Consider the following 26277-nt stretch of genomic DNA (forward strand, 5'->3'; position numbering starts at 1 on the left):
CTTTCAAGTTTTTTTTTGTTGCCAACTTGTTGATCCCCATTATCAACTGATGAACTGTTCGTTCATATAGGATATTAGTTTTAGGCCGAAAAAAATGGAAATGAGTGAATCTGACTAAACCCAACTTGCATTCAGATTCGCTTTAATATGCATAACCACATCTTACGTCTAAATCTACTTCCTATATCTTACAATTGAAATCCATGGTTCTAAAGTCATACGATTTATTATACGATCTAAAGCAGTTTTTTTTTTACCAGTATTTTGAGTTCCCTCTAATGTACGGCCTAATATAATTGTAACTAATATATTAACAACAAGCTAAATAATTCTATTCTACTTTTAATTCCAATTACATCCTTTTCCTTAGCAAGTTTTTCTTCTACTTCTTTTGATATTACCAGCATCAAGTTGTTATTCTTCCTTTCTATGTTTGATTCTACTTTCTCTATTGCCTTTGGGAACTCTAGCTAACCAATAAAAGAAAATCGCAAGAGCAACATTAATAACAATAAATGCATTAAAAATACCGTAGTTTCTCCACCGTTGACTAAATAATGCATTGACCGATTTCAAGAACGTATTGGTTTCATCCATTGTACAATAGCTACATGTCCCTGACTCTGCAGCACCATTGTTTGACTGTAATAGATAACCTCCATGCATCGTTATAAATACCAGCATGTATTCTTGACAAGTTTGACCTGCAGGCGGCTCAATAACCACATATTCATGCTCAGAACATACAACTCTGGTATTGGCCAACCCGGTGGATAATATTGCTTGAATTAGGTAAGTAAATGGATTGCATCGATACATGAAGATCCAAAATCGTGGTAGCTGACTGGGTCCAGCCAAGACCCCACAAAACATCAAACATAATGAAAACAATAAATTTGCCAAATTAGCCGCAGCATCAGGTAGCTCAAGAAACGAATTACATAAATGTCCCATGGTCGAAACATAAACATAAAATGATACCTGCAATAACCAAGTTAAGACTCCACGACTGACCACTTGGTTGGTTGGCTCAGCATTAACATATAACCCAACTGGATAATACCAACAAAAATATGCAATGGTACCAAGAACTATTTGGAAAGGAATTTCCGAAGTTATCTGTGCAGCAATAAACGCAAACCAACTAAAAGTCCTAGCAGGGGATTCTCTAACTTCAAATAAATCTCGTTGCTTCACATAAAATGGTAGCATTTGTTGCAACAAAGTATTGAATGGAATAAATGACATGAAAATGGCAAACATTTGATTCTGTAACCCTTGGATAGTTTTATCTGCTTTAAAAAAGGAAAACCCATTGAATAATGACGACGAAACCACCAAGAAAAGTTTGGAATAAATGTACCCTGGAGTTCGCCAATCTTCAACTATAGTTCTCCACGTTACCAACAAATATTGTTTCCAAAGTGGACACGCATATGTCAATCGGGATTCTTTTTCATCACGTCCATTAGATGACAGCGGTAACGGTGATAATTTTGATAACTCAATTTCCATTCTACTAATTTCGTCTTTAACAACTTGATATTCATTAGAGTTTCTCCATACGTCAAAATAATCTTGCTTAGCATGAGATCCAGGAGCAGCACCAACAACTTCTAACATCCATTCTGCTGGATTGGCTTCCTTAGGACATGGATCAGCACCATTTCTTTCGAAATAATTAATCATGGTTTGGCAATTCTGTCCCAACTCTCCAAAATACACCGTTTGACCACCTTTTTGCAAAAATAAAAGTCTATCAAATTCAGCCATAATAAGAGCTGATGGTTGATGAATGGTACACAATATAGCTTGTCCATGATTAGCCAACTTTCTCATCAATTTACAAATCGACCAGGCAGTTTGAGAGTCTAACCCTGATGTCGGTTCATCTAAGAATAACAACAATTTAGGTTTAGCAACTAATTCAACACCAATAGTCAACCTTTTCCTCTGTTCAACATTTAAACCTTCACCAGCGACTCCAACAATAGCATCAGCATAGGTTTTCATATCCAATAAATCAATTATGTATTCGACATATTCATCTTTTTCTTGTTTGGACACATAGTTGGGTTGTCGTAAATATGCTGAAAACCGAAACGCTTCTCTTACAGTTGAAGTAGGTAAATGTAAATCTTGTTGTTGAACATACCCAATTGACCTTGGGAAAGATGAGTCTAGTGAATGCCCATTGACCAATCTTGCTCCTTCCGTGACAACACCAACAGTTAGTCTCCCCGATAAGCAATTTAAAAGGGTGGTTTTACCAGCACCAGTAGCACCCATTAATGCCGTGATTTGCCCAGGAACAACCCAACCATCAACATGGTCTAAAATAATCCGATCCTCTTTTTTGATCCGAATTTGGTATGTCAAATCTTTCCAGAAAAAAATCTCTGGTCGGTTGTCAGTGCCGGAAAGATTGAGTCTCTTATCAGTAGCACCTCCTTCTTCTTCTTCAATGTCACTTGGATAAATTAATTTGTCATTGCTAAATTTACCCGTTTCAATATCTTCAAGAGCAGTACCAGTAGCTTTTTGATTTTTTCTTTTGTGTTTTTTCAAGCCACTTTTGAGAAACAATACAATTTCACCCTTTTGCATTGCCCCCTTATTATACTCAGTTAACCAAATGTAAACTCCCAAGAATACAACAGCAAATGCAATAGCAATACCCAAATTTCTCCATTTGTGGGAATTATAATATTCGTAAGCATATTTCAAGTAGTTGGTTCCGTTGACAAATGGTTCTCCTGGAACTGACCCCACAGCAGTGCACACTTTATTTTTAGAATCAACATTTTCATATCCGGGTCCAGACGGAATATATTGTGAACATTCAAATTGACGATCATAAAACTCATTGACCATAATCGACTCAAATATATAGCTTACGGGATTAATATAAGTAATCCACTTGGCCCATCCCAACATACTTGGTTTAGGAATTACAAACCCAGTATAAATAACCATGGCTAACAATAAGATGGTTGATGGGGTCATTGCTCCGGCCAATGACGTCGTCACAGCACCAATGGTCCGGAAAAAATGGGACATCACCAATGTTGCCCATATATTCATTAACCAATAAAAGAAAAACCGGCCTGGGTCACGTCGTAAATTTACCATAAAATAAAAAACAAGGTTGAATGAAATTGACGAGGCTAATTTCACTGGTAATTCAGATATAATGCTCGCCAAGGCATCAGCAGAAGGACAATACAAGGCAAATTTCCGATGCTTTTCAACAACTGGTCGAGCTTCATACATTGTCATGACTTCCAACAATGAGGAGAATGCATTAAATAAAACAGCATAGAATAATGCTGCTCCACGATAATAAAATGATTCTGTTGTCGACTGCAAATTATAAAACACCGATGACAAAATGAGCCCCATTATTATTTGTCCACAGACCCTAAAAATTGCCAATGATGGGTCACCTTTTAATCGTTTAAAATTTCTCCCAACCAAATACTTAATTTGCATAAAAAAGGAAACTCTATATGGTGAAGAAGGGCGAATATGATTTGACTGTTTGGCCACATGTGCTTGATGGAAAACTTCTTTGGTGTTCAAGGTTTCACAATCAACAAAATATCCATCAATTTGGCCCATGAGTTCTGAATATTCTGGCGAGCGTTTCCAATAGCTTTCAAATTCTTGTGGAGTCCGAGGTACTCTATCTTCAAACCCTGGTAAAGTCTGTCTTTCCGCTGGATTAGTTAATGATGTTAAAAAATCAGCCGTTGTTTGTCGTGGTTGACATTTCCAACCCATTTTTTCAAAATATTCTTTGGCTTTGGAAGCCTTACCAAAGAAAATTTGGTAACCTTCGTATAAAACACTAACGTTATCAAACAAATCATAAGCGTCTTGCGAGCATTGGTAGATTGCCACCACAGGAGTGCAGTCTAAAATTTTGGCTGAGGTTCTCAATGCTCGTATAAATTCTAATGCAGTAGCCGAATCTAACCCTCTGGTCGAATTATCCCAACACTGGATTTTAGCGCCACTTAGTGAGACTTCGGCAATGGAGACACGTTTCCGTTCTCCACCAGAGACCCCCCTCACAATATCATTACCGACTTTTGTATTTCTAGTGTGGGAAATTCCGTATGTTGCCATATAAGCATCGGCCATACGTTTAGCATAAGTTTCTCTATCTATATTATCACCTCGATTCTGTGGAGTTCGCAACCGGGCAGCAAATTCTAAAGTATCGCCAACTGTCATATGAGGTATATGAACCTCTGTCTCGGCTGAATAAATGACCTCGCCTCGGAAATGCTTTTCTATATCATGGGCAGTTAATCCATCATAGCAAATCTTTGATTCCTTGCCAACATGAAATCCATACGTGTTGACAGCAATTGTTTTTAGTAATGTGGAACAACCAGCACCCGGTCTACCCAAAACTACGGTAGGTTCTCCGGGTCTCATAATGGCATCCATTGGTTTCAATATATCAAAATACTGGGTCTTGTCATTTTTTCTAAAATACTTTCGAAACGCTTCACCACCTAATTTCCAAAGTAGATTCGTGACCGTGGGTTGGTAGTCAACATCGTTTGCAATCCCATATACACGCAAGTTTGTATATGCAACACCCAACTTTGAATGCTGCCAATATTCTGGATCTGATTCATAGAGTTTCTTCAAATTTTTTATCCACAACTTAGAATCAAATTGATCACAATTTGGATTTAGCTGAGGAGGGAGGTTGTTTGCGTCACATGGGTTTACACCAGGAACATTACTCATATTCGATAGTTGTCGGACCAAACTTGACTTTGCAGAGTCGTCGTTATCATTGGTTAAGATCTTTGCTAACTGTCTAACTTCATTGTGATCAAAGCCTTCATATTCCGAGGACGCAGGGGTTGTAATAGGCTCACAAGACTGATTGACTGCAGACTCGGTGGCGTTTTGAGGTTGGATATTGACCATTGGTTGACTATTTTCTGGTTTTTGAAGTATTTTATTGTCAACAGTTGTTGTTTGATTACTTTTAAAATTAAATGGCAACCAGAAGAATAAAATGGAAAACCAATGCTATTCTAAAATCAAATATAAAATAATTTTATAATAAAAAAAAAAAAGAAAACAATTTGGAATGTTAAAGCAAGATGAAGCAAGGATAGTTATGTGTATGTGTGTATGTATGTGTAATTGGAAATGGGGTGTTAAACGAACAAAAAGAAAACATTACCAACATTTTATAAATTCGAGCAGTTTCAGTACATATTATATGTTAACAAATAGGATGAGATGGATGGATAGAATCTTGTAGCTGTCAATATAACATTAGTCTTCTTGGAAGGTAGGAAAGTACTGAATAACCAATGAGAAAAGAAAAAGCAAGAGCTCGTCAGTTGAATTCAAGAATTCTTATCACCGTATGGCTTAGAAAAACAATCAAGATCAAACGAAACAAAGAAGAGAATTTGTTGGAGAGGAGGGGCAGCACCCCCGCCTTCTACGATCTGACAAAATACAATGTCCGTCCCATTTTTGTTTTTCTAACCATTGTTCGTAGTTTGGGTGAAGCCCCACTCGCCACCAGCCGGCGGGCCAACCAACCAACCAATAGCCTCGCCTTGCATGCTTAAAATCCACTTTAGGAATTGTACCCGAATAAAACGGAAATATGATGCGGATTTAAGAAAATAATGACACTACATTCTCAGCCAGTGGTCTCTCCATTTGCTTGAATTTACCCACAACAAAAATGGTTACAACCAGCACTAGTCGGTTGGTGCCGTTATTGATGTGGTTAATTATTATTATTCATAATGAGACAATTTTTTATTCACAAACCTAGCAGTAACAACCAACTAAACCCATGGTGTTTTGTATTTTTTCAGATTGGCATATCACGTGATGGTTTCACGAGAATCACTGGTTTTTCTAACATTCTTGGCAAACAAAGCGACTGACTATATAGAAATACCGAGATCTGGGTAGGTTGAATGAACTGTATAAAGCCCAAATGCCTAGGCTTATGTAGTCTTGACTTGTCTTTGACAGCGCATTATTTCAACTGTAGTTTGATGTGTAACTAACAATTCAGGTACTAAAAGAAAGTGGTAGACAGTCCTAATATTCACTAATGAGAACTAATATTTTGCACAATTAAAATCACCAACATACTAATTCTATTCTGTTTTGCAACTTTACAATACATATAACAATGTTACAAGTATTTGAAGTGAGGAAAAGCAACAGCCAAACAATTTCCTGTATATAAACAAAGGATAATTTTTTTGCGTGTAGACAACACCAAAATTTCAACCAATTAGATAATTGATTTTTCTTTATTACTTTTTTTATTCTTGTAGTTAAAGTAGAAGGAAGAAAGAGAAAAAAATTTATTGGTGAGAATGATAGTTTAGCCCATACAAACCCTCACAGTAGAGTTTCAATATTTTTGAACCCATCAATCTGAAAAAAAAAAAATAATCAACCTGCTTCCAAGTAAGAAACATTTTCCAATTGGTACAATTGATAGACAGGAAACTTATAACTGATCTCTTGTGAATATTCAAAAGAAAAAAAAAAGGGAAAAAGAAAAACTTTACTTAATCCAGCTTAGTATCATATATTTTAATCTTATTTAATTTAACGTTACTACTACCACCACTTCGATTTCCTCGAACTACATATTCAGAACACACAATATCAATAATAGAATGTCATTTTTCAGAGATTTATTAGAATCAGTTGTTCCAACTGCTTATGCTGAAGAAGTATGTATTATGAGCTTATTCATTATTTTTTTTTGAACATGTAACTGTCGTTTTAGATGGTTTATCTTTGCAAGCAATTTCAGTTATACTAACGTTACATTATATTTTTTTTTGTTTAGCCAGTTGAAGACGTAGAAGTTGAACAACCAGAAGATGCTCCAGAAGAAGAAGTTTCCGAAGAAACTGTTGAAGAAGAAGAAGATGATGATGAAGATGATGATGAAGATGATGAAGAAGAAGAAGAAACTGCTGACCCATTGGATACTTTGCGTGAAGAATGTACCAAGACCGCTGCTTGTAAGCCATTTGATCACCATTTCCACGAGTGTATTGAGAGAGTCACCAAAGAACAAGAAGAACCAGATTATGAACACAAACACTACAAAGAAGATTGTATTGAAGAGTTTTTCCATTTGCAACACTGTGTAAACGATTGTGTTGCCCCAAGATTATTCAACAGATTGAAGTAAATTAGATGAGAGATAGTATAACTACTGTGGGGGATAAAACGTTTTTTGCTTTGAAAATAATAAGGACATAATTTCAATACGTCATATTCAATTTCAACTGGTTCACTTATTAGTATTAAGTTCCACAATCCCTGTCTTTAATGACCTTTTTCATTGCATTTTGTTTCATTTCCTACACTGCTGTCTAATATCTGGTTGAATGAAAAAACTGAAAAATTTAGAAAAAATAACTATACATATAACCTTCTTCCCATTTGTCAACATCTTACTAGTCTTTCCATTTAAGATGTATATACTTACGAACACAACTTTTATAAAAGAATATATTTTCCTATGTATTCATATATATAAATAAAAAAAACTATTGTTATAACTCGTACTCTGGAGATAGAATGTTTGATCTAGTCTGTAGTTGATCACGTGCATTTCTCAGCAATTGCCGATTAATTCTACGTATAATGCAACTTCTGACGAGCCTCACTTTGACCAACTCAAAGAACATTCTCGAAATATTAATAAAAAAAACTACATGATTAGAAATATCCTTAGTTTAGAAAGTGATTGGAGAGAAAATATGTAAGTGAAAAGACCACACAAAGATGTATAGTAAACCCCCTTCTAGAAGGAAATTTGTAAAGTATATGAAAGTTGGCAAGATTAATTCTACAAACCCATTCTGATGGCTCAATTCAACTATTGGATGGATGTGTACATGTGTTAGCTTGATTTAGCCGTTAATAGTAAGTTGTAAGAATAATAATAATAAAGAAATCATCCGCCTCGAAATGCATAAAATATGAATGAAAGAAAAGCCGAGAATTTCCTAACTGCAAAAGAAGAACGAGGTGAGTGAGAAATTTATTGTGGTCAATTAATTGTACACCATCACACTACTTTTACTTATTATCTGTCATTCTTTCTTATTATTAACTTTTAGTGTTCCGCACCACCACCACCACAACCAACAGCCAACAACAACCAACAATCAACAAGAACAAGAACCACCACCGGACCACTCAACTCACTCGCACTCCTCGAATTCTTTTTTCTTTTTTTTTCTGCTCTCTCTTACTCAATTTTTCTTTTTTATTTTCGAATTCTATTATCATTCGAATCTTCTTAATCAATTGTTTGAATTTGAACTTGAAAACTTTGAACTTGAATCTGATTTTTTGAATTTAATCAATCAATCAATCAATATTGAAATCCCTTAACTGAAATCAAAGGTGAAAATTAACTGAAATAACAAAGCAAAGCACTTTTTATAAAAAAAAAAAACTCCATTGTACATATAATTAGTCTTGATTTCTTTGAAAAACAAAAAAACGAAATCTAATTACTCAAAAGCAAAGTATTAATTAATCATGTCTACTTCTGAAGAAACTAAAGTCACCAAACCAGTCATTGAAGACAGAATCTACGTTGGTAATGTTGATTTCAAAGCCACTGAAGATGAATTGAAAGAATTATTTCAAGATTTAAAAGTCACTGAGGTTGAAATCCCATTCAAGGAGAATACTCGTGGCGATAAAGTTTTCAAAAGACATTTAGGATTTGCCTTTGTTCAATTTGAAAATAAGGATGATGCTGATAAGGCCATTGCCACTTATAATGGTCAAAAATTCCAAAGAAGAAACATTTTCATCAAAAAGGCTGTTCCACCACCAACTGAAGAAGAAAAAAAGGAAAGAGTTGAAGCTTTCAAAGCCAAAAGAGAAGAAATCAAAAAGGTAAAAGAACAAAAGAAGGCTGAAGCTAAAAAGAAGAGAGAAGGGGCTACTGCTGACGCTGCTACTACTGCTAATGGTGAATCTGCTACCACTGATTCTACACCAGCTATCCCCGATGGAACTCCTTCCAAGGATACCATTTTTATCACCAACTTGGATTACAAAGTTAACGTTAAAACTTTGAACAGTTTATTCAAGGAATTGAAACCAAAATGGATCCATGTTCCATCTAGAAGAGTTCCTTATAATAGAAGAGGCCGTGGTGGCAAGTTTAGAAAACCATTCAACAAGGGTATTGCATTTGTCAAGTTTTCTAATGAAGAAACCCAAAAGCAAGCTGTTGCTGAATTTAACGGTAAAGAAGTTAATGGCAGAGAAATTATTGTTGATATTGCTATTGACTCCAGAATTCCAAAAGAAGGGTCAACTGAAGAAGATGTTGATGATGAAGAAAATGCTGAAGCAAATAGCAATGGTAACTAAAACAATTAAGTTAAATAAAAACTTATAACCATTAGGCTTCTTATTCTTGTTTTGTTATAATTATGCTATGTTGTTGTCTTGCATTTTTACATTTTCCTAATGGGATGTGTCGTTCATATTGTCATTATTATTAGTATGTTGTTTCCTTTTTTTTTCCTTTTGTTTGCCATTTGGTTATTATTGCTGTGTGTGTAGTATGTGTATATATATAGCCTTGTGATGTTTTCCATTTGTTTGTTTTGGGCATTGCTGTATACGATAAATAAGGAGTTCTTAATTGAATTTTTTTCTTTATTTATATATAATGGTTATATAGAGATTGCCAAAAACAAAAGCAGAAACAAAAGTACAAACCAGTTTTTAGTGTACATCTCTGTGGTTTTCATGAATCATGTACAAAGCATAAATTGACAATGCAAAGTAGTTTGTAAAAAGTAAGACTACTAATATGGTAGTTCGTAAGTGACTACTAATATGGTACAGACTCAATTATATTCTCATAATCGAAAAAAAAAAATAAGCTGTGAGAAATTCAAACTTACACCAAGAAGTTACACTTTGTTTTACCGTTCCTATTATCTGTTGCTTGTGTTGCCCAGTATGAGTTAAGAATGAAATTGTTTCCAGGTTCAGCTCAATTATTTACTTATTCAGTATAGTTGTGTTGGAGATGAAGGTTTACAAGCTTAGATATGTTGAGGGTAACTAGATTATTTTTGAGCATTTTTTGAAAAAATTTACCAGTAAATATACTACTCTCAAAAGCATAGCCAATTACCAGGTACGCAGAAGTAGACACAAACTTATTGGAAGCAAACTCAAATTACTGGAAATAATGACATTCATTAAATTTCACCATCTTCATTGAAAAAAAGAAACCATGAATTCTATTATGCTATTAAACCGACCTAACAGTTATAGTAAACATTCCAAACAAAAGAAGATTGAAAGGGTCATATTTCCCGTGTTGTTTTCTGGTTCAATTAGAACAAATATGGATATACAAAACCAATACCTGGACACGGAAATATTGGATTCATTGAAAAAAGTTCATTTATTTACTGGAAAAGAAAATCAAAATAAATTTAGCAATTTAGACACAGTTATTACTGAAGGTGGTGGTAATTTATCTCATGGTGAAAGACAATTAGTTTGTTTGGCAAGATCATTATTAAGGAATACGAAAATCATTTTGTTAGATGAAGCAATCTCCTCAATTGACTACAATACAGATTACATACTCTAACAAAGTTTAAGAGAACACTTTAATAATCTGAACATTTTAACTATTGCTCATAGACTTAGAACTATCATTGATTATGATAAAATTTTAGTCTTGGATGCTGGTAAAGTAGTAGAGTATGATAATCCATATGTATTAATTACAAACACGGATTCATTATTTTACAGAATGTGTGAAAATAGTAGTGAATTGGAAAGTTTGATTAAATTAGCAAAAGAAGCTTATGTGTAGACATTTATGTATATTTAGTACATAATATTATAATAATAATACAATTGTTCATCATTTATTTTTTGACCAATGATTCTTCCATAGCATCAATCGAAGTTTCAATTTCATCCATTGGAATTCCACAGCTTAACGAAATTAATTTGCAATATTTATATAGCTTATCAGTACTTGGATACGTATCGATGATGGTTTTAGCATTTGGATTTTCCGGTAAAGGAACATTTTTGGTTAATTTAGAAATCTCATCCACAAGTTTCTTTCTTTTGATTATTTCCACTTGTAGTTGCTTGGCTAACTCTAATTGTTCGTGCACATTGCCTTGTTGGTGGGTTTGATCAATTACAAAAGACGAAGCGTCCAACACCTTTTCGTGTAATCTTTCCTTTGTCATTCGATAACTATGTTCAACTTTATCTAATTCATCCTGTTGATGCAACTCCTGATATGTCAAATCGTTCATCAACCGGTATATTTCTTCTTGGAGAATATGATCACGTTTAAAATCTAGATGCAAATCATTGCCATGAACTGAAGTAGGATCATCATCATCTGTTACCTGCTGCTGCTGTTGCTGACTATCATCTTTATTTTGTTCCAATTCTTCAATCAAATGATCCAATTTAAAAAACGACAATATCTTTCTTTGTGATTCGAGTTTGATTTGATTAATCTGGCTCAACACTTTGAAATACTTTAATATCACTTCGTCTTTCTCACTCAATTCTGAATCAATGGCATAAGCTAATTGTGTCATTTTTTCTGTAAGGAGGTTGGCAGTGGTATTTTGCAAATTGATGGCCATTTTGGAATTGTGAAGTTGGGTCTCAAATGATTGGTTTTCGTTTGTGTAATCTTCCATAATGTCTTCGTCACCATCACTATTGTTACTTTGATCATGTTCCACAGGATCCAATCTGAGTACGTAATTATGTGATGCCAAATAGTCTTCAACGGTACAAGAGACCAAGTTTCTTAATCCAAAATTAATAAATCGGTGGTAATTGATAAATACTTTAATACATTTTTTGTTCAAGTTGTGGGCAGCAATATGAAAGGCAGTGTTACCATCTGAATCTTGGTGGTTTATAAATTTGGTGACAAGCTCATCCTTTGTTAAGTCATCTTCCATTGCGTGTCCATTGGAATCCCCCTGTTCCTGTCGCTCATCGACAATCTTTTCCAATAATGATTCTAAGTAGTACTGAGCAAATTTTTCCCGTTTGTGCTTGCTATCCGTGTCCACTATATGATGCAAAACGGTTTTGCCATTGGAGTCCACCAATAATACTGATTCCTTCAATAAGTCTAGAATTAGTGGGAAGTTTCTTAATTGGAAAGAATTGTTGAATTTAACCATAAACATTAAAGGTGTTTCGCCATTGTTATTTCTCACATCTGGATTTAAGGAGTGGGTAAATGTTTTCAACAAAAACTCAACCATGTTTAAATTCCCCATAGAGCATGCCCAGTGGAAAATCGTATTCCCGTCACTGTCAATTGTTTGATATATATGGATTTTAGACAAGGGTAGTGGAGGACTAAGTAATGAATCTGGTATCGGCGATCGTATTTTATTATTGTCATCTAGGAAATATGACAATAGGCTTTGAAAGTAGTCTGAATATATTTGATTTTCCTGAGATAAAGATATGCTTGGTTGATGATACGGCTGCAACGGCAGGTAGTGGTTATGTTGTTGATTTGCCCGTTTTTCAAAAGATGTTCTTGAAACTCCAAATAATTCCTTTGACGTTAAAAGATCTGCCTGCGACTCTAATCCATTTCCATTAGTCATTCCGCCAGGGTACTTTCTCCTTTTTGTTGTAAATGAATCGTTTTGGAGGCCATCACCTCTACTACCATTATGATATTCCTCGTCATCGTCTGTTTCTACAGATGCTAGGTCTTCCTGTCGAAGATTCATATTGTTGGTCATTATCTGTAACGCATCTTGCTCTGTATCGTTTCTTGCAAATGAAGGTACCACACCAATAAATGAGCTCTTGGCACTATGATCATTTGCATTAAAGTCAATTAAACTTTTATTTATTGGAGTTGTGTCTGAACGTTGTAAGGAAGGAGTTGCACTCAATGTGGCACGTTTTGGTCTACCTCTCTTTTTCGGCACCGTGGTAGGTGGCACAGAAGTGCTGCTGCCAAAACTAGTATCTGACAAAGTTGGCTGCACTTGCTTTTCCTTTTGCTTTTTCAATAACAGTGCTTGTCGTTTGGCTACATTCAAAGCGGATGCATGATTGTGTTTTGGAGCAGGTGGGGGCACTTCTGTTTGTCCTTCAATATATTGAAACTCAAAGATGGGTTTTAAAACGTCATAAACACCAAAGTTTCTGGCAATTGCTGCTCCTAAATCTAGGGGAACATAGGTCCCCTGATACTTTCCGTACCCACCTTGAACCTTTTCGTGAATCCCAGTTTGAACGTCTTTTTCCAAAATCCTTGTCCGTTTAGCCTTTGGAAACTTAGCAATCTTCAAAATATGTGTGGCATTTATCCAAGAGTCCTTTTTGCGTCTCATTATTGGTCCTTCCAGAGTGACAAACTCAAATGCGGGGACATTTGAATATGTTGCTGAATAAATTTGAGAGTCTGACATCTAGTGTTTAGAAAGTGTTATTGATGTGATGGGTTGATAAATGAAATGAGCGAATGCTTTTTGTTTCCTCCCTAAACTGTTGCTTGTTGTTGTTGTTGATGTTGGCTTATTACTAAATGTAATAGAAATAAGGGATGAGGGTAGGCGGTGAGGGTGTCAAATACTTATGCCTTAAATCTACTAGAAACACAAGTCAATTGTGATTAATATATGTTGATGTTAATTGTATCAATTGTATTAATGTAATTATGAACTTTTCGGTGTCGTTCTATTTTTTTTTTTCTCGCTCGTTCTCTCTCGCTCTATCTGTCTCTCTGTCTGTGTATTGATAATATTTTGGAATAAAATTGTTAAACTTTCAAATTAAATGTAATTAGAGTATTTCAAATGGTGTTGTTTTTTTTTAAGACATTTAATGAACGAGTTTTTCTTTTTTTTTCTCTTTTCTCACTTTTCTCACTTTTCTTCTTCCTCCCCCCTCCAACTTTGAACTGTCTGGTGCTGCTGGTTGCCCTTAGTATGTTTTCCTTTTTTTCTTTGTTCTCTTGCTCCCCTGCCCAACTTGTTTAACTTATCCATTAATATCTACAATTAATAAGATGATAATATTGATTATAAACAGTTCTATATAATAAATATTTTACCCATACCATGCCCCTAATTTCACCCAAATAGCACTTTAAACAATCTATAAAACACTACACTAATCAATATTAGTAACAGAACTCCTATATAAGCAATGTATTTGCCAAGATACTCCATTGCACTTTTGCTTTTATTGGGTGAATCCTCTGATAAAGGTATTGTTACAACATGCTCAGCAGCTTGATAGCAAATTCTTCTTCTCGATATAATCTCACAATCTCTTGGTGGTACATCTCTTTTCAAAATACCCTTGCCTAACAATATACTTGTGTACAGTGTCAATGACGCATCAAATGCCAAGAAAAAAGTTTCTAGAAAGATGGACTCTCTTTCTATACCACTCGTAACTTTTTCAACTCTTCTCACATTTTCAAACGTACTTTCGTCAAATGTGACAATCTCGCCTCGGGCCATTTTGTCGACTGGGAAGGTTAATTTTAAAAACTGTTCGATTTTGGCAAATGAATCAAGAATAGATTTGGTTCTTACAACAAGTGAAGGAATCAACAACTTTTTGAGATTATCATAATGATTGAAAAACAATTCAATACATGACAAACTTTTATAGACCGTTTCAAAGGCTTGGGTTGCAACGTCAATAATCAATAATGCTGAAGGAACAATATCTCCTTCGTATGTTTTATCCTCCCAGTTGGAATTGAACTTCTTGTATTCATGCATAGTAGTGTATTGTCCAAAGATATCATTAAAATCATGCTCTAATTTCAATAAATTTAGTTTTGACTTGTTGGCCATTAACGTTACATCGTCATAATGGGGGATTTTCCTCAAGAAGGTAGCATATATGGTGATGATATCCAGATACAAGTGGACTAGATTTTTCAAATTTATAATGGATCTAAAAACTGCATTATTTAGACAATATTTGAATATCTCGGGGTGTGTGATTAAAAGTTGTTTGTCAGATTCCAAAAGATTGGAATCTAAAGTTATTCTTCTATCTCCTATTGTGTATGGCATGCAATTAATACAACAAATAAATAATAAAAAAAAAATAAAGATTGGTGAAAATGCTAAAACTTAAATGCTAGTAAAAAGGTACAATAATATAGTTGAATTCAATTCGTTGATATCTATCCCTGTGTGTGTGTATGTACGTATTTTTATTGGATGGTCCACCAGAGATAGCTTTTTTTTTAACAAGACCAAAAAGTAGTAATAGTAATTAGTAACAGATGAACTTTGAGACGAAATGGTGCAGTGAAGTGAAGGGAACCAAAAAAAAAAATAACGATGAGAGTAAATGTCGCATACACGGCATGATGTCGTTGTGACATTTTTGTTTGCCTCTTTCAAAAACAAAATTTCAATTGCTACACGTAATTAAGTTGTGTCATGTTATTATTATTCTCCGATTACTATCTTTAGTTTTCTTTTTCTTTATCAGAAAGCAACCATTAAGAAATAAATATCATTTGGAACTGCAATTGATTTTGATTCATTACACTGCCTTCTTCTTTTTTTTTTTTTTTCTTTTTAGTGATTAGATAATGGGAGTTTTCAGTATCTTTGGCTCCAAAGAGTCTTTCGACCCGAATGTGTTCGAAAAGGAATTGACTTCAATTACAGAGAAAATCAATACCAACAAACAACAAATTAGCAAGTTACAACAGCGTCAAAAATACGTAAGAAGATCCTTGTCAAGATATTTTATCATCATCTATCTCTGTATTTTTGGGTATTGTTATGCCACCATTCCTTCAAGTACTATCGGTAAGAATCGAGTTCAGTGGTTTATAAGAGGTCAAACTAGACAACACTTGTTGGTGTTAATAGGATACCCGTTGTTTTCAGTGTTGACTTTAAGGGCAGTCTCGTACATTTTCCAATTTTTCATCAATAATAAACAGAGCTATTTAAAGAGCCTACAGAACAAGCACAAGGAAAAGATCGAAGAATTGAAAAAGATTACCAACTTTAACAAAACGAATGAGTTGATCAATAAATATGGAAATGAAAAGCAACCACAGGTTTCTTTACAGAAACAAGAGCCTCAACCAATTTCAAATCAAAAACAACAAGATCATTTGAGAAACAGACATAATAAGCTGGGAAATCTCCGAGATCAGGCTATGAAAGAATTGAACTTGCCAGAGGACAAACAATTACTGTCACAGCAAAAGGGGCAACTTCCAAATACAAAGCAAGCTCCTATTCCAGCAATTCCACAACAGCCAGCTCAAAGAACGATTCAAGACAGATTATTGGATATATTAATAGGTTCAGATAATAGCGAATCTGTCGAAAATAGATATGCTTTGATTTGTTTCCACTGTTTTGCTCACAACGGACTAGCACCGCCACATACTGAAGATCCAGCAGATGTTAAGTTTCAATGTTGGAAATGTGGTGCAATGAATGGTAAAGGCATGTTATTCGAACAGCCAGATATGAAGTTTGACTCTTCAAAGAATTCATCTTCTGAGTTGATAAACTTGGAGGTTAAAGAAAAAGAAAGTGGAAATTTAGATCATCCAGGCACAGAGAATGAAGAAAAGGAAGAGAGTACAAAGAAGTTGCAATAATGAGGTATACAGATAAATATATACATATATCATATTAGCTAGTCAATATACACACGTATTATCTAAGACAAATCCATAATAGCGTTGACCATGTCACCGTCGTGATTTCTTAAAGCCTTGACAGCCTTGGCTCTAGAAACTTGGGTTTGTTCAACAACAATTTCAATATCTTTTGGATCCAAACCAGTTTCGTCAATCTCACCTTCGTCTTCTTCTTCGTCTTCAGCTTTCTTGTCACCCAAAGAAGCCTTTTCTAAATCAGCAGTAATAGCTTCTGGTGATTTGTCTTCGGTTTTACCGGCATCAGCAGCAGCTTTTTGTAAAGCTTCTTGTTGAGCTTGTTGAGCTTGAGCTTCAGCAATTCTTTGGTTCATGTCATCAACTTTAGCTTCACCAAAGACAACATAAGTACCAGCAGCAGATCTGTAGACATCCGGGGAATCAATGGCATAAATCAAGTTTCCTCTTTGTTTGAAAGTGACTCTGGAAATACCTTTGATTTGCTTCAAGTTTAACTTCTTGATCAATTCTCTAGCTTTCTTTTCGTTTTTTGGAATGACATTAACGTCAGCACCTTGTGGGATTTCTTCGATAGACATAGTTATAGTTATTTAAGTATATGGGTTGATGGAGGAATAAGTTTAAAATGATTAGGGTTATTTTCCACTTTTTTTTTTTCAGTGAAAAACTGAGGTTTGTTCGTCGACAACAATTGAGAAATGAAGCAAAATTTGGGTGGTGTCGTTGAGCCCTAAAAAAAAATGAAAATTTTTCTTTTTCACCTCAAACATATTTACCCGGTAAACCTACCCTCATCAGAGCACTATAAATAGACCATCTCATTATCAAAATTTTTTTTTCTGTTTTTCCCCTTCTTTTTTCTTTTCTCTGTCGACGTACTTCATAGGATCATTTCTATAGGTCACGTCCCTCTTTGACTCTTCAAAAGAGCCACTGAATCCAACTTGGTTGATGAGTGAGATTACCCTTGTACCCTCAAAGTGAGAAATAACATGAAATTTTTGCTTGACTGTGATTCTTTGCAATCTGGTCATCTACTTATAATGTTTTGCCTTTGACTTGATGCTAGCCTTTCTTTTTTGAAGGTAATGCAGCTATTATAAAGGAGCGATGATCTTTACCCTTTTCATTGTGCCTTCTAGGAGGATTTTGAATTGGGTGGGTACAAGTGGCTGTCTGACAAGTTACAAAATTAAATAGACCTATTAATAATATACAAAATTATTACTATACATAACTTTCTACAAATGTAAATTTGAGCTTCTCAACAAGCGAAGCCAAAAGGTATCCTTGTTTAATCAAACACATTTTGTCATCGTTTGACAAACCCAGATTGGAAAATTTTTCATATCCAAATAACTGGTATCAAAAACAGGCATCTTAATACAGATCACAATTGCTAGAGATGAATATCTCAATTTTAAACTTTATTAATTATCCTGGATATTCTGTAAAGCAGAGAGAAAGAGGGGGGAACTATTTGTTTCGTTATGGTGATAACGTTTGTTCGTTAGAAAGCAGCAAATTGATAATTCCGTGCAATTTCCATTATTCCGCTGGGCGCGGAATAGGGAATAGCTTCCAATATACTTGGACAGAAAACTTTTCCGCCTCAGAGAAATCGCAAATACTGTCTCCAAGTTCGTATAGCTCAAACCATCGTTTGTTTTGATAATTCGTAGTGGCAATCCCATGATCATACTTGGTAAACGTTTTGAATAGCTGTAAACTTAATTTGGCTTCCATGCTCAAGTGTTTCAATCGTCGAATCAAACCCCATGTTTCTATGATGCACTGCACAATATCTTAAAATGGAAACCCAAAGATTTTTACATGATGAAAATCCCCATTTACTCAAAATATGATCTAAAAAAGTTTATCATTGGTCAAACTGGGGTAATGGACAATTATCTTATCTATATTAGCACCGATAGAAACTAAAATAACCCACCTGAATGTAGACAAGAATAAGGAAAAAGTATATAATAACAAGCCCAACCTCCCATAACCTCTTTTTACAAAGTCGATTTTATTCATTTCAACTTCTCCAAAATGAAAAGTGAAAAAGATTCTGAAATTCAAGGTATCAACATAGAACCTATTGTTTCTTTTACTAAGGAAGACCTTCAACTTGACAAATCCCATGTGTTGACCACTGTTATTTCTCCTTCCGGTAAGGAAGTCGCCATTACCAATGATGTTGACCAAGTTATGCAATTTGTCCTCGACCACCAAAATACAAAGGTCGTATTAGACGAAGCCACTGACAAAAAACTCCTTAGAAAAATCGACATGTATATGCTACCAGTGATGTGTTTATTATATTGTTTCCAGTTTATGGATAAACTGTCAACTAGTTATGCATCAATATTAGGGTTAAGAGAGGATTTGAATATGGTGGGTGACATGTATAGTTGGATCGCTACGGCATTTTACTTGGGGTATCTTGCCTTTGAGTTTCCTGCATCAATGCTTTTACAACGGTTCCCTGTGGCCAAGACAGTGTCAGTATTCATTATAGTATGGGGAATTATTTTATGTTTGCATTCGGTTCCCCAGTACCCAGGGTTTATTGCTTTGAGAACTATTTTGGGAATGTTGGAGCTGAGTGTGACACCTGCCTTCACTATTATCACCTCTCAATGGTATAAAAAAGAGGAACAATTTCTAAGAACTTCGTGGTGGTTTGCATTTAATGGGATAGGAACTATTCTTGGTCTGGCAATAGCCTATGGATTATATCAAAACGATGGAAACTATTCTTTACCAACTTGGAAACTTGTATTTATAGTTACAGGCTGTTTAACCATCTTCTTGGGATTTGTCGTCTTGATACATATTCCTGATACCCCAACACAAGCATGGTTCTTGACAGATGAGGAAAAATTGTTGGTCGTGGAACGTATTAGAACTAACCAACAAGGGTTTGGCAACACTCACTTCAAAAAGAACCAGTTCATAGAGGCTTTAACTGATTACAGATCATGGTTACTTGTTATTTATGCTTTATCAAGTAATATACCCAATGGTGGATTAACCAATTTCAGTGGTATCTTGCTATATGAGGATTTCCAGTACAGTGAAGCCAAATCACTCTTGATGCAGATGCCTCAAGGAGCAGTTGAAATTGTTGGTTGTGTGTTGCTTGCCTGGTGTTCTCAATTCATTTCATCTCGATTATTGATGACAGTTTTCACAACGAGTTTGACAATCATGTCAGAATGTCTCTTAGCGTTTTATCCTGAAAAAAGCGGTAGACTAGTTGGTTTATATCTTCCTATGCTTGACCCTCTTGGATTTATTTGTTGTTTGTCGTGTGTATCCTCCAACTTTGCTGGACATACCAAAAAGATCACCACTAACGCAATGTATTTGATTGCCTATTGCACAGGGAATTTGATTGGGCCCCAAACATTTGTTAGTTCTCAAGCTCCACAGTATATTGGTGCCAAGGTGGGCATGATAGCTGGGAGCAGTGTTGCTTTATTGTCTTTGATTTGCTTATACTTTTCCTATGTTTGGGAAAACAAAAAACGGGATTCAAGGACGATGGTTGATATGAGCCACATTGAAAACTATGAATTCGCTGATTTGACTGATAAACAAAATCCAAACTTTAGATATAGCAAGTAGTGGTATAGCTCTGCGTAGTTTATTCAGTAATGCATGTCTATTGAAAATGTATGATGGTTTTAGAAAGGAATCACTACATAAGAAGATTGATGATGCTAGGATTTTCAGTAACAGAACGACTAAATGACTATTTTTCTTGTGGTGTCGTTGCACAGTAAAAGAACAGGATTACACAGCCATTACCCATTGACCTCAGGCATCTGTTGGCCATGATATAGTAGTGATAAATCAAAAAAAGGGACCAAAATTATTGCCAAAAATATACATTAGCATGAACTTATTGTATCTATTATTGGGAAAAAGATATGTGAATCAACAAGTATTGAACTTTCGACCTTCATGACGGTTTGTGTTGGCTGTGAGTATTTTTGTGAGACTAGTTTACTGTATAAGCCTTTCAATGGTTTAATACAGTCTGCCCTAAGGCAATTATTAATCAGGTCAGTATGCAATGCAGTATAATGCAAGGAATGTCAATCCTTTCTTTTATGTTTTGGCATGCTTGTTGGAGACTGCCACATAAAAAAGAAAAGGGAAATATCATCATTGATACTATATACCTTTTCTTTTTACATTTATCCCTTCTTTTTGTCTAGCCTTTATATTACTAAGTCAAGAGTAATATCCATTCTGTCAACAAACGGCGATGATTATTAATTGCCAAAAGTCGCATGCCAAAAATCCAGTACTCTTCACTCTAACTCCGTCTCCCGAAGAATCCATTTGATTTGCGCCTAAATATTATTTTCTTTTACGATTTCTTGCAACGGCCGAAACGGCCCAGTTTTCAATGTTTAGTAATAACAGAAATTATATAAATAAGAGAAACCCTGTCATCCTTCTCCATTCTTCTTTCTTGATTTCATCCTGTGATTTTCAATTCAAATAACATTAGAAATTATCAAACCATCAAAAAAAGTAATTAATTACTACCAACCATAATGATAACGACCAGTTTAAAACGATCAAGATCTTTATTGAATAAGGTGTTACCTATCGATATTGAAGGTGATAAACATTCTTCTCCTTCAGTAGTAACGAGGAGTTCTCCAATTCTAAATCATGATTCAGAGTCTTTACACCTGAATAAAAGCCCAGCTTCCAAAAATTCAAATAAAAAAACATCTAAATCACCAAGTAGGCAAGGATCTAATAATAAAAATACTAAGAAAACTAACGGGCATAAAAAGCGTCGCAATTCCAGTCATCAGAAAGAAAGAACGGAAAAATCGGAGCTTTCACAATCAAAAAGAGGATCAGATATACTCGATCAAAGAAGTAAATTAGATTGGATTTTAATCGTGGCTATAGGGTCTTTGATTCTTCTCATATACATTTTGAATTGATGAAAAATGAATACTGTGACAGCATTATTGTTATACCATTTGAAAATGTATCACTGCTGACTAAGACACGACAGTATGCTGGATGGTGCTGATTATTGATAGGAAAGAAACCACCAGTTAAAGTGATGTTCCATAGATATAGGACTACCAAAAAGTCGTGTGTAATGTTACGAGAAGCAAATATTATTAGTTGTGTAGCAAAATTTTATACCAAGAGACAGAGAGGAAAAAAAAAAACCCAATTTCTTGAAATAATCTTTCTTTCATTCCATCTTTTTTTTTTCTTCTAAGAATTCCTTTAATTTGAAAAGTTCATTGGAATCGTCAGATAGTCAAGTTTATCAAACATTCTAAATTAACTATCTTAATAATTTAGGGAATAGTGTATTATTTGCTTTAAAGATATCGGATACTTTTTTTTCCTTTTGAGTTTTGTTTTGTTTTGTTTTATTTAGATTAGTTTCTATTTTTAATTAATATTCTACATTCGTTATTGACGACTACAACATATCAACGACCTAGCACATCCACCCACCAAGATAACACAACTACAATCTATCAGACACATCTAGCAAAATGAGACAATTTCAAATCATATTAATTTCCCTTGTTGTTTCCATAATAAGATGTGTTGTTGCAGATGTTGACATCACATCACCAAAGAGTGGAGAAACTTTTTCTGGTAGTTCTGGATCAGCAAGTATCAAGATTACCTGGGATGATTCAGACGATTCAGACTCACCGAAATCTTTGGATAATGCCAAAGGGTACACAATTTCTTTATGTACTGGACCTACTTCAGATGGGGATATCCAGTGTTTGGATCCATTAGTCAAGAACGAAGCTATTTCAGGTAAATCTAAAACAGTTTCCATTGCCCAGAACTCAGTACCTAATGGTTATTACTATTTCCAAATTTACGTTACTTTCACTAATGGAGGTACCACTATTCATTATTCACCACGTTTCAAATTGACTGGTATGTCTGGTCCAACTGCCACTTTGGATGTCACCGAAACAGGATCAGTGCCAGCGGATCAAGCTTCAGGATTTGATACTGCAACTACTGCTGACTCCAAATCTTTCACAGTTCCATATACCCTACAAACAGGGAAGACTAGATACGCACCAATGCAAATGCAACCAGGTACCAAAGTGACTGCTACAACCTGGAGTATGAAGTTCCCAACTAGTGCTGTTACTTACTACTCAACAAAGGCTGGCACACCAAATGTGGCCTCTACTATTACCCCAGGTTGGAGTTATACTGCTGAATCTGCCGTTAACTATGCTAGTGTTGCGCCATATCCAACATACTGGTATCCTGCCAGTGAACGAGTGAGTAAGGCTACAATTAGTGCTGCTACAAAGAGAAGAAGATGGTTGGATTGAATGAGGGAAACGGTGCTTATAACTTAGATAATGCTAACATTGGATTTCATTTTTCATTTTTTTTTGTTTGGTTTAGTTTGTTTATTAGCTTGTTAAACATGTAATACTGTGTTTGGTTTGTATAAGTTGATTGTATTTTTTTTTTTTTTGGCAAAGTAGATTTGAAGTAGGCTGTGTGGCGTGTCCTGCGTAGGTCGACGATGATGATGATGACGACGACGCGTTTGTTTGTCGAATGAGATGTCTTTTTTTTGTCTATCTTTCCGTTTAGTACACAAAATCCATTTTCTGAAAGCCCCCTTTCTGTCGTATGCAGTATTTTTTTTTTCCTTCGCCATAATGAACAACAATGAAATGAAATTTTATTATCATTGGGCAGTGGATTAACTTTATATGAATTTCATTTATTTTTTTCGTTATTACTTTTTCAAAAAGAAGATTTAAGCAAAGTATAATATAAATAAAGTGTTAGAGGTTGTTCCATTATCACAGATTAAACATTTATACTTTTAATAATCAAGCCAGTATTGTTTTTACACATCACTGCCACACAACGAACATTGTCACCTCAAAATACCTGCTATCTGTTAACAAGCCACTACAGACTTTTAAAATTTTAAGAAACAATAACATACAGATCCAAGCTCAGCTCAAGACACAAGCAAAAAGACCGCTCATACTTTATCCCACCACATGTGTATGAATCGACCAAAATATCAAGAATCTCAGTCAGAACCAAACAAACTTGAACTTCCTTTACAGATGCCTTCCACTAAATTTGATCTAGAAAAGCAACAATCACAGTCACATGACAAACAACACTGTGCAAATAAGAGAAATTATCTTTATAAGTTGATTTTTTTATTCAACTTCATTAGTTTGTTAATACTAGGGTTGGTATATTATTCCACAGAAGTAAATCCTCAGATTTCTGCCAACCTAAACGAATTATTATATAAGATGGAGAAATGCAATGATTTATAAGCGGGTTCTTCGAATCGATTGCATAGGTTAGTTACTTGTTTTTTTGAATATATACATACTTAAAGTTGACTTTAGTAGATATTGTGACAATGGAATTGCGAGCGGAATTTCTGTGCGAACCAGTATCCTGATTAGGAAGGTTGCGCGATAGTGCTAACAACCGCAAACACAGCTCCCGCAATTCCAACTTTCGGTACACATATATAAGTATACAAGTATACCCTTCATTCATTTTGATAATCTACCCAAAAGAAAACCAGAAAATAACCCCAATTGTCCTCGGTTAGGAATATTCAGATATGAAACTTTACATTTTTGTTTTGGTTGCATGTGTGTCATCACAAACCATTTTCAGATCACCATCACTTCTTGATCAATTATATGGAGAATTACATGGAAGAACAAACACAGCACCAAATTTGCAGGTACAAGCAGAGGATCCAAATCAGATGGTCACACAAAAGGTTTTAGCAATGAGATCCAAATTGACGTTGCCTGATAAAGATGATACTTCCGATATTGCTATTGATCAGAATATGTTTGGTGGAATCTTGACTTATGCCCATTTCAATCATTTCAATTGTTTCATTTCTGATGACTTTGATAAACACTCCACTACAGATCAACAAACAACCAAAAATATTGATATCGCTATTGTTGGGGCACCTTTCGATACTGGAACATCCTATCGCCCAGGAGCTAGATTTGGGCCCGAGTCAATTAGAAGTAATTCCCGACGTCTAGGAAGTGCTTGGAAATCAACCAAAAAAAGATTCAATTACCCAGTTAACCCATATGATGAGACCACTCATAATTACTCTATTATTGATTGCGGTGATGTGGCTATGACTCCATTTGATAATCGCATTGCTTTAAATCAATTGTACCGTGGACATAGAAGTATTTCTAAACACCCAGGGAATGTCAATCAACATCCCAAAATTATCACATTGGGCGGTGACCATACCATCACCTTAATGGCAATAAAGAACGCTCATGAACAATTGAGGACAAAAATTAGAGTATTTCATTTTGATTCACATATCGATACCTGGGATCCTAAGAAATTAGGTGGTGGAATCACTGATTATATGTCATTGAATCATGGAACATTCTTGCACTACGCTACTGAATTAGGATACATTGAAACAAAAGGCAACTATCATGTCGGGATAAGAGCACCGTATATCGATGCTAATTACGACAAACAGCACGATGCTGATTGTGGATTCCATATTATCCAAGCTAATGATATTGACAAGATTGGAGTTCAAGGGATCATTGATGAGTTAGCAAAAGATCCAAACATTCCAACTTACATATCAGTTGATATAGATGTATTAGACCCAGCCTATGCACCAGGAACGGGAACAATGGAAGCTGGCGGATTCACGACCAGAGAATTGTTGAGCATTTTGGATGGGTTGAAAAATAAGGTTAACGTTATTGGTGGTGATGTTGTGGAAGTGAGTCCTCCATATGATACAAATAGTGAAATCACCAGTTTGGCAGCCACCAGTGTTGTCGATTCATTATTGAAATTAATGATTGTCTAAAGAAATAAAGCCATTCCCTAACAAACACACACACTTACATAACTTTCTTTGTCACTGGTTAGAGTGGTTCACTTCATGTTGAACACGCAGGAAGTTGATCTTTGACTCCAATTATTATCAAACATAAATCACGGAATACAAAATTATTGTTATTTAAGTTATAAAAAAATATATAATATACATATTTACAATAAAATTATTCTATGTCATGTTATTGACTCCTGTTGATATGTAAGTATTTTATTTTACGTGATTTATTATAATAAAATATGTTTTACTGATACAAATTGGGAAAAAGAGTAGAAATAATAAACTGAAGATTATTAATAATAATACCAAAAAAAAAAGAATACTCAACTATATGGTCCATATAAATGACAAACGGTTAAACTGAGAACAAATCTCATTATGGAGTTCTTTTGTTTTTGTAATATGCTCATATGTAAGGCTTTTGAGGTGCTTTTCACATCAGTAGTTTTCAGTTTCCTATCAAGTATAGATATAACAAAAAAAAAACAGAAAGAGTCAATAAAAGAGCAATTTAAGTTGGCTTAAACAAACGATAGCAAAATAAATAAAATTGCTGCTAAAATCTATTTCTTTTGATGCCACCAAAGTAATTTTTTTTTTC

General features: G+C 34.8%; 13 protein-coding genes and 1 non-coding gene across 14 annotated transcripts; 10 read left to right on the forward strand and 4 right to left on the reverse strand. All coding sequences in view use genetic code 12, as the record gives it.

Annotated features, from left to right (window-relative positions):
* Positions 1 to 414: 414 nt before the first annotated feature.
* CDR11 (Cdr11p) lies at positions 415 to 4953 on the reverse strand (the record flags this gene model as incomplete). Its single annotated transcript, XM_705906.2, has 1 exon — positions 415 to 4953. One exon carries the CDS (start codon positions 4951 to 4953, stop codon positions 415 to 417), a length of 4539 nt encoding a protein of 1512 aa, XP_710998.2.
* A 1742-nt stretch (positions 4954 to 6695) lies between these two features.
* Positions 6696 to 7222, forward strand: CAALFM_C304080WA (ubiquinol--cytochrome-c reductase subunit 6; the record flags this gene model as incomplete). Its single annotated transcript, XM_019475311.1, has 2 exons — positions 6696 to 6752; positions 6872 to 7222. 2 exons carry the CDS (start codon positions 6696 to 6698, stop codon positions 7220 to 7222), a joined length of 408 nt encoding a protein of 135 aa, XP_019330856.1.
* A 1364-nt stretch (positions 7223 to 8586) lies between these two features.
* SBP1 (Sbp1p) lies at positions 8587 to 9435 on the forward strand (the record flags this gene model as incomplete). The annotated part of the gene is made up of 1 exon (XM_717977.1): positions 8587 to 9435. One exon carries the CDS (start codon positions 8587 to 8589, stop codon positions 9433 to 9435), a length of 849 nt encoding a protein of 282 aa, XP_723070.1.
* Positions 9436 to 10429: 994 nt separating this feature from the next.
* On the forward strand, positions 10430 to 10909 carry CAALFM_C304100WA (uncharacterized protein; the record flags this gene model as incomplete). The annotated part of the gene is made up of 1 exon (XM_019475312.1): positions 10430 to 10909. The coding sequence occupies one exon, from the start codon at positions 10430 to 10432 to the stop codon at positions 10907 to 10909; it is 480 nt and encodes a 159-aa protein (XP_019330857.1).
* A 55-nt stretch (positions 10910 to 10964) lies between these two features.
* Positions 10965 to 13523, reverse strand: MBP1 (transcription factor; the record flags this gene model as incomplete). Its single annotated transcript, XM_717978.2, has 1 exon — positions 10965 to 13523. The coding sequence occupies one exon, from the start codon at positions 13521 to 13523 to the stop codon at positions 10965 to 10967; it is 2559 nt and encodes an 852-aa protein (XP_723071.2).
* Positions 13524 to 14186: 663 nt separating this feature from the next.
* Positions 14187 to 15149, reverse strand: CAALFM_C304120CA (uncharacterized protein; the record flags this gene model as incomplete). Its single annotated transcript, XM_717979.1, has 1 exon — positions 14187 to 15149. One exon carries the CDS (start codon positions 15147 to 15149, stop codon positions 14187 to 14189), a length of 963 nt encoding a protein of 320 aa, XP_723072.1.
* A 530-nt stretch (positions 15150 to 15679) lies between these two features.
* Positions 15680 to 16714, forward strand: CAALFM_C304130WA (uncharacterized protein; the record flags this gene model as incomplete). The annotated part of the gene is made up of 1 exon (XM_717980.2): positions 15680 to 16714. One exon carries the CDS (start codon positions 15680 to 15682, stop codon positions 16712 to 16714), a length of 1035 nt encoding a protein of 344 aa, XP_723073.1.
* A 62-nt stretch (positions 16715 to 16776) lies between these two features.
* Positions 16777 to 17313, reverse strand: EGD2 (Egd2p; the record flags this gene model as incomplete). Its single annotated transcript, XM_717981.1, has 1 exon — positions 16777 to 17313. One exon carries the CDS (start codon positions 17311 to 17313, stop codon positions 16777 to 16779), a length of 537 nt encoding a protein of 178 aa, XP_723074.1.
* Positions 17314 to 17608: 295 nt separating this feature from the next.
* CAALFM_C304150WA lies at positions 17609 to 17921 on the forward strand. Its single transcript, XR_002086393.1, has one exon. It is a non-coding gene; the product is annotated as an uncharacterized ncRNA (small nucleolar RNA).
* Positions 17922 to 18787: 866 nt separating this feature from the next.
* DAL8 (Dal8p) lies at positions 18788 to 20368 on the forward strand (the record flags this gene model as incomplete). The annotated part of the gene is made up of 1 exon (XM_717982.2): positions 18788 to 20368. One exon carries the CDS (start codon positions 18788 to 18790, stop codon positions 20366 to 20368), a length of 1581 nt encoding a protein of 526 aa, XP_723075.1.
* A 941-nt stretch (positions 20369 to 21309) lies between these two features.
* CAALFM_C304170WA (uncharacterized protein) lies at positions 21310 to 21714 on the forward strand (the record flags this gene model as incomplete). The annotated part of the gene is made up of 1 exon (XM_717983.2): positions 21310 to 21714. One exon carries the CDS (start codon positions 21310 to 21312, stop codon positions 21712 to 21714), a length of 405 nt encoding a protein of 134 aa, XP_723076.2.
* Positions 21715 to 22290: 576 nt separating this feature from the next.
* On the forward strand, positions 22291 to 23106 carry KRE9 (Kre9p; the record flags this gene model as incomplete). The annotated part of the gene is made up of 1 exon (XM_717984.2): positions 22291 to 23106. One exon carries the CDS (start codon positions 22291 to 22293, stop codon positions 23104 to 23106), a length of 816 nt encoding a protein of 271 aa, XP_723077.1.
* A 693-nt stretch (positions 23107 to 23799) lies between these two features.
* CAALFM_C304190WA (uncharacterized protein) lies at positions 23800 to 24090 on the forward strand (the record flags this gene model as incomplete). The annotated part of the gene is made up of 1 exon (XM_019475313.1): positions 23800 to 24090. The coding sequence occupies one exon, from the start codon at positions 23800 to 23802 to the stop codon at positions 24088 to 24090; it is 291 nt and encodes a 96-aa protein (XP_019330858.1).
* Positions 24091 to 24389: 299 nt separating this feature from the next.
* Positions 24390 to 25646, forward strand: AFP99 (Afp99p; the record flags this gene model as incomplete). Its single annotated transcript, XM_717985.1, has 1 exon — positions 24390 to 25646. One exon carries the CDS (start codon positions 24390 to 24392, stop codon positions 25644 to 25646), a length of 1257 nt encoding a protein of 418 aa, XP_723078.1.
* Positions 25647 to 26277: the final 631 nt, after the last annotated feature.

The sequence above is a fragment of the Candida albicans genome, chromosome 3 (assembly GCF_000182965.3).
Source record: "Candida albicans SC5314 chromosome 3, complete sequence".
Lineage (NCBI taxonomy): Eukaryota > Fungi > Ascomycota > Pichiomycetes > Serinales > Debaryomycetaceae > Candida > Candida albicans.